General features: G+C 41.2%; 1 protein-coding gene across 4 annotated transcripts in view; it reads right to left on the reverse strand.

Annotated features, from left to right (window-relative positions):
* VPS13B (vacuolar protein sorting 13 homolog B) overlaps nucleotides 1-12,670 on the reverse strand; it is an 866,934-nt gene that overhangs the window by 16,906 nt on the left and 837,358 nt on the right. For all 4 annotated transcript variants that reach the window (XM_023726045.1, XM_023726044.1, XM_004370737.2 and 1 more), the window contains exons 55-57: nucleotides 8,092-8,210; nucleotides 4,234-5,039; nucleotides 929-1,105 (exon numbers count right to left, since the gene is read on the reverse strand). In XM_023726045.1, coding sequence (XP_023581813.1) covers nucleotides 929-1,105; nucleotides 4,234-5,039; nucleotides 8,092-8,210 — 1,102 coding nt within the window. The remainder of the gene's footprint in view (nucleotides 1-928; nucleotides 1,106-4,233; nucleotides 5,040-8,091; nucleotides 8,211-12,670) is intronic.

Raw genomic sequence — 12,670 nt, forward strand, 5'->3', positions numbered from 1 at the left:
GAGAAATCCACAGTGACTCATCTGCTACCAGGCCTCCGGGATGATTCAGGGGCTCGTCCTTTTCATTGTCTGTCCATGGAGTTTATGGACCATGGATTCTCATATTTCAAGCTCAAATCTTCTTTTGAGGCCTTCTAGAGACTTCTATAACCTGCCCATGCATAACAGAGCTGCAGCATTGTCTACAGTAAAATGCCTTTTATGGGGGGAAGGCCCTTTGCCCTGTTTTCCTTGCCTCCTGCTGAGAAGAAAAGGGGCCCTAGGTGCTCAGACGGGCCACTGCCAACTCGTCAGTTCCCGAGTCACTGCTAGCCTGACCAAAATATCATCTGCAAACACACGGATAAAACAAACATGTTCTCCTTCTTTTGGGAAGCCTGGTTCTTTGGCTGCAGCCCTGAGCAACTGGCCTCTGTTCCTGAATACCCATCTGGGCCACAAGATGGCACTGTTTACGTGTCAAGCTAGAGGAAAGCTGGCGGCTTTACCTCCAAATCTGCTTCCATGTCAAAATGTATCCATATCCTTACAAAAGTTATGACAACTGTATCTACATTAAAAAAAAAAATATGATGAGGCAACACAGTGTAGGATTTCTGATGTTTAGCAGAAGTCTTGAACACCTTTAATATTTCTGTATTTATCACATGGAATAACAGTTGAGCCAATCCTTGTTTTCCCAATGGGAGGTTTAAAATTCTGAAGTTTCTGAAATATTTTCACACACTACAGGCAAGTAGTGATCTGTTTAAAACATTAAGACCTTATATATGAGCTTTGTTACAAATCCAACATTTCACTGCAAGCTAACAAGCCCAACAAAGCTAGAAGCAATCTGAATGCATTTAAAACTTTAACAAATTAAAAAAAAAAAAAAAATCCTGGAAGGAATATATTAGGCATTATTACAAGGAACCAAAAAAGCTACCTTTGGAGATGTGCTTTACAAATGATGTCGTCCCTCTGGAAACTCCACTTACAAATGCCCCCGGGCCGCGTGTCAGCCCCTCATACGGAAGCCTGAAGAAGTCGGCGATCCCGTTCCCTATGCTTCTCACCAAACTCGCTGGGCTGCCGAGGATTTCCAAAGATCCAACCACCCAGCCTGCAATGGCCCAAAGGGAAAGGGTTACTGAAACCTTAAACGCAGCACTTTCAACATTTGCGAAAAAGTGACCCATTTTCTCTGCAATTCATTTTTCACACTGGAATTGAGAATGTAATAAGCTTCTTTGGAGCAAAATATGGGAAATAACTCATTCACTTTGAATTCATAAATGGCAAGCTTTCATACTTTATAAATCAAAGTGATCCTTTTGGCGGCCTCACAAATAGCTTTAATATGACTTCCTTGCTGAGCCTCCTGTATTCCCGCTAACAGGGCTCCTCCGTGTGCAGGGGGATGCAGGCTCCTACCAGCCTGAGGAAAGTGGTTCCTTGCTCTGCAAGTTTCTGCTGCTGTGAGAGTTATCTCTGAAAACTAGCCAGGGCAGCAGAGGACCAGGATGAGGAGCAGATGCCTGGTCTGGGGGAGGAGGCCATATGCTAGATGGGGTGTTGCAAAGGGGATGCAAACTTCTGACAAGGATGGAGGAGTTATTTTTAATCTTTCCCAATCCTACCTAACTGAATGCTTCCCTTTGAAGCAGAGCTACGGTCAGACAAATGTCTCCCCTGCACCCCAGCTTCGGTTGTGTAAACATCGGTGACAGGGACATATTGATTAGGTTAGGGAGTGGGGAGTGTTCTTGTGAACATCCCAAGAGGGCAGCTTCGGGTCTCATTTTCTAGTTAAGGTCTGGCTTGCTGGGAGCTGGCCTGCTCAGTGGCCTGACTGCTGCCATCTGCTACCTCGTGGGAACATGGCTGCGGTGCAGCATCCACCAGAGGCTTCCCTTCTTCCTCCCCAGGGTGGGGACCTGGGGCTACAGGCCCAGAGGACTGGAGGTGCAGGCAAGGGCCAAGGGCCACGGAGAGGAGGATTCCGAAAGGCAATTCCAACCTCTGGGAAACCACTGACCTTCCTGGCTGTAGCTGAGAGCCTTTTCTGGGGAGGCAGTGGGGACAGGACCCATGTGGGAGCCATCCCTCCCTCACAGGCAGGTCCTTGGGGGACAGTCCTGTGACAGAGATCCTCAGTCAATGGGACTGGAAAGGTATGGGTAGAAGAAGGTGCCTGTGGGAGGTGGTGGAATATTCCTCCTTGGAACAGATTCCCTCTAGCCTGGAATGGTTTGTTGTAATGTTTCACCTGGAGGAGAAGGTTGGTCTAGAAACATCTGAAAGCCCTTCTCTCCAAAGATTCCACATATAGGTCAAGAACAGATGGTAACTGTTGCCAAGCAAAGACCACTCTACGCTGGACCCATCCAGGTCAGTGCAGTGGGCATGCGGTGTGAGTAGAAAGCACCCAGCCTCGCCATCCAGCTCTCATCCAACTGCTGGGGGCCCTCCCTGCTCGCTATGGCCCCTCCCATTGCTGCCTCCTCCAGACCTTCTTCAGACTGTTCACACATTTTTAGTGACAGAGTTCTCAACAGGCTATACAAACTTGGCCCTCTATATTTGGATTTCTTGTCTCAGTATATAATGAGGTTGGGACAACAGCTCAAGAGGATTTTTAGGTGGATTACAAAAAAATCCAAACAGAATGTTCTTGTGAAACCTCATTAAAAACATAAAACAGAGAGAGATCATTTTTAGCACACAGGCTGCAGGGACACAGTTACTTGGTGCCACAAACTGGAGTTTCTCTGCCAGCTCATTACACAGATGGGTGCCCCCACACCTCGGCATTTACGTGGTGACCAGTGGGAGGCGTGTTCCTTCCAAGGACTCACATCAGAGCTCAGTAACCTAATTCTTGCTCCTCATGTTAAAAGCAAAACTGCCTGGAAGGGTAAGTTTCTGGAACTGTTTATAAATACACCTGTCTTTTAAGTCTAAAATGTTAACTGCTTATTTTTAAATGATTTCTTAGCAAGAGGGAAACGCTTTCTTCATTGTTGTGCAAGCTATCAAAACAAGTCCAGCAGGGCCCTCGCCCAATCTTGTCATTTTCAATTTAAGAGTTCTGGACAGACCTATTAACTCTATGAATTTTCACTATGGAGAAAAATCTAATCTTAACAAGATGGCAGTAACATGGGCTATTTACTGCCACAATATTAATTTTATATGGGACTGCATCCACCAAACACAATGTTACAAAGAAGGCAGAACAAGGTCCTCTGCTTTGTCGCTTTCAGAAAGTAAGACTGCCACACTCTTTACCGGAAAGGGCTAACAAAGCCAACTTGGGATGGTGTTCTTCACTTGAATTCTTTGGAACATGAGGAGCCAGATTATCACACAGCAAGTGCTTCACAGTGAACTTCGGTCAGGAATGTGTGCTTTGATGTTGATTACCTAAGTATTCTGAGACCGCACAGTCCCAACACTTGATTTTAGCCCACAGTACTTCCTACACAACATTTTGTACTCCTATTCAACCCACCCTTGTAGACTCTTCTGGCCAGACTGAAAAGAGAAACCTTGCCTCCTGGCCCTCAGTTTGCAGAAGGCTGTTTGCCTGGCACCAGAAGGCAGTGAGCCAGGAAGGAGCAAGGCTGCTCTTTCATTTTGGGCTTAGGTCTGTGGAAAGGGTGAGACCACCAGCAGCCTCCTCTTTGCGGTATGTCTCCTTTCTGCATCTTACTAGCACATACAATCTCCTGAATTTCTCACCTCAGTTATCCACGGGGTGTAATAAAAAACTGACAACCTAGAATTTGGTTTCTGTTAGGCCTAAAGGCTGAGAGCCTGGGCTAGTCTTCTTGGCTGCACTAGTGTGCTAATATGGGGTTTTGTACCTGGAAGGTACCAAAAAGGATTCGCTAAGTTGAATTAAAATTCTAAGTTACAAAACTGCTAGTATAATATATTAAGTGCCAAGCAAAATGCAAGGTACTTTACATACTTTTATCTTATCCTCTCAAAAACCCCAAAATCCATGTAACAGAAGAAACTGAGACTCAGGTTCAATAACTTGCCCAAGGCCTTACAGCTAGCAGTGGCAGAATCTAGATTTAAATGCAGTTCTAACTGCAAAGGCTGTGTTCTTCACTTCTCACCATGTTGCTTCCCTAGTGTCATGAAGCAGTTAGGGCACTACCCAAAGTACCTCACTTCTGCCCAGGCTCTCGCTCACCAGATTCAGGGTAAGGTCACGGGCCCTCCACCTATAGTCCTCACCTGCTCTGAAGAGAGCCCCAGCAGCATAGTGCATTGCAAGGGCATGGATGAGCTGCCTGGCCGTGGTGAAGACTGGTCCCCTTTCAAACACCGAGAAGGAGAGAGGAGTGTGGTCGGAGGCTATGTACAGCTTGAGGGAGGCGTGAATACTGACAAGGAGATTCACGGGCTGTATCACCAGCTTCCGTAACTTCACAGGATTCACCAAGGCCCTGGCATGCTGCCTGACCTGCACGGGCAATGCTTGTTTACCACCTGAGAGGACCTTGGGGTGACTAGCCAGCGTGTTGTTAGGAAGGTAGGTGTCAAACAAAGTTTTGACGTAGAACACAAATGTATCTTCCACATACAACCTGGCAGGTTTCAATTCAAAACTGAACTCATTAATATCAAATAAGAAGCTCTTGCCCTCAGTTAAGGTGATACAAAGTTTGATAAAACAATTTTCCTTATATTCTTCCAAATCTCTGCGGGATATGAGGAGACTCTGCATTTTGGAACACTGAGTAGGTTCTGTTTTTTCTCCCTGGCAGACCAAGACAGCAAAGTGGAAATTGGACTTGTTGTAAAGCTGGTTATCCAACTGCAAATCCCCACAGTAGACCTCCATACAGTAAAGCTGAAAGAGTGCTGCTGGGGTCTCTTCCATGGGGAGGTGACCAGCCACTGGGACCATCTGGAGAAAAATATTGTCCAGTGTGAGTCTGAGAAGTTCAGACGAAGCTTTGTGATGGGTGAGGTCATCAAACACTGCCAGGCTCAACTGAGTGATGAACATTTTAAAAGTATCAATCTTCTCCATAGTTCTAGAAAAGAAAGGGAAAAGAACATTATTATTCTCCTGCTTTTCCTTCCTTTTTTAAATGACAGTACCTTATTAAACACCTCCTGGTGGGACATCAGATTCTCATAAGAAACAAATAAGAACTTAACTTCCAGTACATTGTGTCTGGACAGAGCCAGTTACACTCCAATAGTATTGGGAAATATTCCCAATGGGACTATTACAGGTTTTTGTCATGTTTCTGTGTTTCCCTTATCAACTCCAGATTTTTACTCCGAAATCCCTCTAGTTGTCGTGCACTAATTCTCCATCATGATGATGGCAAGGCAGAGAGGCATCATAAAGTAACTAAGCTCCTTAAATTGAAAAAGTGAAGCAAACAGAAGAAAACTTACCATGAACTCCCACCACAACTGCCCAGAGACAGCATCCAAGCCCCTGTGCTCCGCTCTTGGCACCATTTCTAGAGCGGAGGAACTGCCTGTGCTCCTGTGTCAGGCGAGCCCCTCTATAGTGCACTAAGTCACTCTACTCTTACCGACTCAGGGATCACTCCAGCAATTCACACTGCTCCTACATCACCTTTTTTTCCTTGTTTACTGGATCATTACTCGCAGTAATAAACATGGTGTTAACCTATGTTAAAAAATTCCTCTTGTAATTCCGATTCTTCCTCTAGCTAGAACTCAGTTTTCTGATCCTCTACATAAAAACTCCAAAGCATTTTCTCTACATATTGTCTCCTATTCTTCAACTTCTATTCTCTCCTAAACTTGCTCCAAGCAAGCTTTTGCCCTCACCAGTCTACCAAAACAACTCTTGTCAAGGTCACCGATGACTTCCATGTGGCTAAATCAAATGACAGATTTTCCAAGTTTCACTTACCTATCAGTAGCATTTGACATTATTGATAACCCCCTCCTCTTGGAAACACTTTCTTTATATGGCTTCCAGGACACCATTCTTTCATTTCTTCTACCTCTCTGGTCACTCATCTTCAGCCCCCTAGACTAATCCCTCCTCTTCTCCCAGACCTCCTAAAAGCTAAGGTGCCCTTAGTCCTGTTCTCTTTCCTCTCTCCACTCACTCCACTGGAGATCTTATTCAGTCTCATGCTTTGAAATATCAGCTATATGTTGATGACTTCCAAAGTTACATATTTAACTCAGAATTGTCCCTTGAACTTCAGACTTGAATATCTACCTGCCTATGCACATATTCACTTAGATGTCTAAAAGGCATCTAAGCTTATGTCTATAACTAAACTTCTGATCGTAACCCTAAACCTACATATAGTCTTTCCCATCTCAGCTGACGGCACATCCTTCCAGTTGCTCAGACCAAAAATTTTGAAGTCATCCTTTGATGCTTCTATTTTCAACCCTTTTCCAATATGCCAGGAAATACCATTGCTTTACCTTAAAAATATATCCAGAATCTGGTTGTTTCTTACCACTTCCACTGATACCACTGCATCTCTAGTCTGAATAACTATTAATAGTCTCCTAACTAACCTCCTTGCTTCCACCTTTGTTTCTCTACAGTCTACTTCAACAAGGTAGCCAAATGATCTTCTAAAAATTTGAGTCAGATTATGTAACTTTTCTTCTCAAAATGGTATTAATATACTTTAATTTAAATTACTTTTATAATTATAAAATAAATGCTAACATAATTTAAAAGTTATTACAAGCATTAGAATGTTCAGTATGTTAAATTTGCAAAGAAAATGAAAATAATCACTTATAATCCCATATCTATTAACAATTTTGATTGTTTCTTATCCTCCCAATATTTTTCCTAGGACTGTTTTCTGTATGTGTGAGAGCATCTATGTATGCATGTGTGTGTATATATATGTATATATGACATATATCTACAATCATACTTGTATATTTAATTATATACTTTGCGTTATTTTAGATTATTATCATATGCATTTTTCTATTCATTAAAAATTCTGTTAGACTTTTTTTAATTTCCATTTATCCATTCCCATACTGATAGGCATTTGTACTTTGACTATTTTGCCATGATATGAACATTGTGATGAATATCTCTCTGCGTATATCTATTTCTGTAGTGATTTCCTTAGCATCTAGTTTTAAAAGTAGAATTTCCAAGGTAAAGAGATTTTAAAGCTCTTAATACATATTATTAAAGGGTTTTCCAGAAAATGGTACCAATTTATACTTCCACCAGGACTGCATAAGATGGAAAAACACTGTTAATTTAGTAAGTAAATAATATCTTATTTAAATTTGCATTTCTTTCATTACTTGTATTTCATCTTTCTAGAATTTTCTGTTCCTGTCTTTTGCCTCATTTCTTTTTGAAGGAGGGGGATATTCTTCCTATTAAATTGTATGAGCTCTTTTAAATTAAGCACATAAGGATATTAACTTTTTGTCTGGTTTATGTTTTTAAAACCTGATGCCAACACTCAGGTCAAAGGGGAAAAAATCTGACTCTAAGAAATGTATTTATTTTTGATGTAGCTCTAATTACGAAGTCAAAGTTGTTGTGTGGATACAGAAATACTAACTTGCATTTCATGCTCGTGATTATAATAATATAATTACAAGATATCTGTCTTAGTCTGTAAATCAGTTTTGTTGGAGTTCTTACAGAAGAACTGGGAGGAGTACCTAAGAAGGTGTTACATTGCTACCTATTGTGGGTATGATTCAATGCCAATTACTATAGTTTTACTTATGGATTACACAGTAATTGGCCCAAAGCATTAATACATACATGGTTTTTTTTTTTTTTTTTGTGTGTGTTCAGAAACCAAATCCATTGCTGTCGAGTTGATTCTGACTCATAGTGACCCTACAGAACAGAGTAAAACTGACCTATAGGGTTTGCAAGGCTGTAAAGCAGACTGCTACATCTTTCTCCCACAAAGCAGCTGGTGGGTTTCAACCATTGACCTTCTGGTGAACAACTGAGTGCTTTAACCACTGTGCCACGAGAGCTCACCGTAGGGATAACAAAGAATGCTAAATAATAGGTTTACAATTTTATCACAGGAAAGCTTACTACACTGCTATTGGAAAAATAATTAAACCTACCTGTTGGTATTGGTTAAAATAGGTCCTGCTTTTCCTTCTGCGGTCAGCGTTATGAAGACTGTGCCACAGTGATGGACAATATCCACATATACATAGCCAAAACCGGTTAGGAACAAAACCTACAAAAAGAATATTCAAAATCTGATTAAAAGGAAATAACAAATACTACTGAAATGGCGACTTCAAATGTCTCAAATTCTGATTCAATACCACAAATACTTCCTGGTTTTAGTTCTTTATATCCATGTGTACAAGCTATTCAGCTGACTTCAAATAAGAAAGAAAAAAAACCCCAAAAAATCAAATCCAGATTTTTCAATATCCAGCTGTAAGGTTCACAGAGAGGAAAAAAAAAAAATGATGGATGACGGGGCATGAGTGTCTTCATTCTCTGCTTTTTGGAACTGGCAAATAACTCTGTAAGGGCTGGAGCCCAGCCATGCACCAGCTTTATGGCAGCATATGAATCTCTATGGGAAAAACAAAACACAACCCCTAAAACTTAGGACTTGAAATATAATATGCAAACAAGTTTCAGGCCCTTGAGCATTGACTTCCTACCATGGGGGTATCCTTCTGTGCCAGAGATATCAAAAACACATCTGAAAACCTACCAACAAGATACTTCATTAATCCCTACAATGTCACTTACATAACTTATAACAAGAATGTTGGATACATTAATTTGCTTGGAGTCAAAATTAATTTTCTACCATGAGAAGGTGGACTAAGACCTAAGAAAAGTTCTATCTCAGGAAGCCAGGTGCCAGGCCAGCAGAACAGATGTCCTTTCAACATTAAATACCAATGATGCTTAAAAGGGTAAGTATTTTAAAACGAAACTATTTGAAAAACAACTTCAAGAACATCATGTTCAGAGGCGGAGCCAAGATGGCGGAATAGTCAGATGCTTTCGGTGGACCCTCTTACAACAAAGACCTGAAGAAACAAGTGATTCGATTATATATGGCAATCTGGGAGCCCTGAACATCAAAGGCAGAGCTGAGGAACTGGACTGAGTGGCAGGCAAGCAGCTGTGTTCAGGAGGCGTATTCTGCACCGGGAGAGACCCAGCCGCAGAGAGTCTACTCAGTCACGCGGAACCAGCAAGAAGCAGCCCTCTCTAGTGAAAGACAAGCACTTGCGTACAGCTTACTGCGCGGATCAAAAAAACTCTCCTTAGGGAAAAACCTCTCTCCCATTTACCTCCCCACTCCCTGCTCTGCACTGGGTCCCGGACCCGCTTCAGCAATTGCTGAGTCCCCTGGGCCGCAAGTAGGATCCGTCACACACCCAGAGCCATTCTCCCTGCCTTGGAGAGTGAACAAATTAACAAACAGGGAAAAATAAACTGCCAGCTCCCCTAAGCCAGGAACCCAGGGTAGGCACAGCTCTTTTGCCTAGGCACAGGCATAAGGGATCCATAGATTTTGAGTGCCTTTCCCCCTAAATAGACTTGTGTAGGCCCATATGAACAGGGTATATACCTGAAGTCTAACTTCAACTGTTTCAGCTGTGAAGTGGTAGGTTCTTGACATTTGACACTGCTCTGCACATTAAGCAGGGTCTTCACCTACCCACATCAGGGACCTGAGGAATGGTGACTCCATCCATGCCACCTAGCCACCTGTGATAGGGGCCCATGAATACGAGGTGAGCCCCAGTCCTTAAAGCCAACGGCATTAGGTGCTCATAGTCTGGATGCAAAACCCACCCACCTATGCGCTTTAGGAAACAGGGACATGCCGTCCTCCTGGACACTCAGGCATGGCCATCAGCCCTCTGCATTGCTCAGAGTGTGTCTCCCTGCTGCAGCCAGATGTCTGTCCCTAAACCAATCACCCGTGCCTGTCTAGGACTGTAAGTGAGAGCCTACACCACATACTTGGTGGCTATCTACCTGGGCAACTGAGCTGAATCCATATGGGAGTGGGTGGACTCCTGAGCTCACATACCTAGTAAAAGATCTAACCACCTGGTGACAGGACATTAGAGCATCCAAGGTGCCAATAATCAAACTAGCTCATACAAGCAGCCTATTTGGGCATATCAAAACAAAACATGAAGCTGGGACACAGTCAGCAAACATAAAATAAATAAATATAAAAACTTACTGATGGCTCAGAGACAAAAGTCAATATCAAATCACATAAAGAGGCAATCCATGATGGCTTCAGCAAGCTCCCAAAATAAAGAATCTAGAAATTTTCCAGAGAAGGAAAATTTCTTGGAATTACCAGATGCAGAATACAAAAAATTAATATACAGAACTCTTCAAGAAATTAGGAAGGACATTAATCAAACTGCAGAACATGCAATAGAGGAAATTAAAAAGATCAGAGAAGAGCATAATGACAAATTTAACAGGCTGCAAGAATCCATAGAGACAGCAATCAGAAATTCAGAATAAAATACAGGAATTAAACAACTCAATAGAAAGTCATAGGAGCAGAATTGAGGCAATGGAAGTCAGAATTAGTGAGACTGAATATAAAGCACTTGACACCAACTTAGTTGAGAGAAAATCAGATTAAAGGATTTAAAAATGAAGAAACCCTAAGAATTATGTGGGACTCTATCAAGAGGAATAACCTACGAGTGACTGGAGTACCAGAAGGGGAATAACAGAAAATACAGAGAGAATTGTTGAAGATTTGTTGGCAGAAAACTTCCCTAATATCGTGAAAGATGACAAGATATCTATCCAAGATGCTCACTGAACCCCACATAAGGTAGATCCCCAAAGAAAGTCACCAAGATATATTATAATCAAACTTGCCAAAACCAAAGATAAAGAGAGAATTTTAAGAGTGGCTAAGGATAAATGAAAAGTCATCTACAAAGGAGAGTCAATAAGAATAAGCTCAGACTACTCAGCAAAAACCATGCAGGCAAGAAGGCAATGGGATGACATATATAAAGTCTTGAAGGAAAACAACTGCCAGCCAAGAATTCTATATCCAGCGACACTGCCTCTCAAATAGGATGGTGAAATTAGGGCATTTCCAGATAAACAGAAGTTTAGGGAATCTGCAAAAACGAAACCAAAATTACAAGAAATACTAAAGGGATTCCTCTGGTTAGAAAATCAGTAACATCAGATAACAACCCAAGACTAGAACACATGACAGAGCAACCAGATATCAACCCAGATAGGGAAGTCACAAAAGTAAATTAAAGCTAAAACACTGAAAATAGAGAAACAGATGTCAATATGTAAAAGATGACAACATTAAAACAAAAAAGAGGGACTTAAAAAATGTAGACACAGATTTTTCATAGGGAGAGGAAGTCAAGGCGATATAAAGAAATAAAAGACTGGTATAAACTTAGAAAAAGAGGGGTAAATATTAAGGTAACCACAAAGGAAACTAACAATCTTACAAGTCAAAATAAAAAACTAGAAAAATATAAAGACTTGGGAAACACAAAATCAACAACAGTGAAAAAGATGAAAAGAAAAGACATAAACGACTCAGCACAGAAAATTAACTGGAACAAAGAAACTGTCAACAACACACACAAAAAGACATCAAAATGACAGCACTAAACTCATACCTATCAATAATTATGCTGAAAGTAAATGGACTAAATGCACCAATAAAGAGACAGAGAATGGCAGATTGGATTAAAAAAAAAAAAAAACACGATCCATCTATATGCTGCCTAGAAGAGACACACCTTAGACTTAAAGACACAAACAAACTAAAACTCAAAGAATGGGAAAAAAATATCAAACAAACAACACTCAAAAAAGAGCTGGAGTGGCAATATTAATCTCTGACAAAACAGACTTTAAAGTAAAATCCACCATAAAGGATACGGAAGGATACTATATGATGATTAAAGGGTCAATACACCAGGAGGACATAACCACAATAAATATTTATGCACTCAACGACAGGGCTCCCTCCAAAATACATAGAACAAACTCTAACAGCACTGAAAAGAGAGAGAGACAGCTCCACAATACTAGTAGGAGACTTCAACACACCACTTTCGGTGAAGGACAGAACATCCAGAAAGAAGCTCAACAAAGACAGGGAAGAGCTAAATGCTACAATCAACCAACTTGATCTCATAGACATATATGCAACACTCCACCCAACAGCAGCCAAGTCTACTTTCTTTTCCAGTGCACATAGAACATTCTCCAGAACAGACCACATATTAGGTCATAAAGCATGCCTTAACAAACTCCAAAGCATCGATATATTACAAAGCATCTTTTCTGACCATAAAGCCATATAAGTAGAAATCAACGACAGAAAAAGCAAGGAAAAAAAATCACACACATGGAAACTGAACAACACCTTGCTTAAAAACTACTGGGTTATAGAAGAAATTATGGATGGAATAAAGAAATTCATAGAATCAAATGAGAATGAAAACACATCCTACCAGAACCTTTGAGACAGCAAAAGCAGTGCTCAGAGGTCAGTTTATAGCAATAAATGCACACATCCAAAAAGAAGAAAGGGCCATAATCAAAACATTAACCCTACAACTGGATCAAGAGAAAGAGAGCAGAAAAAGAAGCCCTCAGATGCCAGAAGAAAGGAAATAATAAGAATTAGAG

This window comes from Trichechus manatus, unplaced genomic scaffold (assembly GCF_000243295.1).
Source record: "Trichechus manatus latirostris isolate Lorelei unplaced genomic scaffold, TriManLat1.0 scaffold00009, whole genome shotgun sequence".
Taxonomy (NCBI): domain Eukaryota; kingdom Metazoa; phylum Chordata; class Mammalia; order Sirenia; family Trichechidae; genus Trichechus; species Trichechus manatus.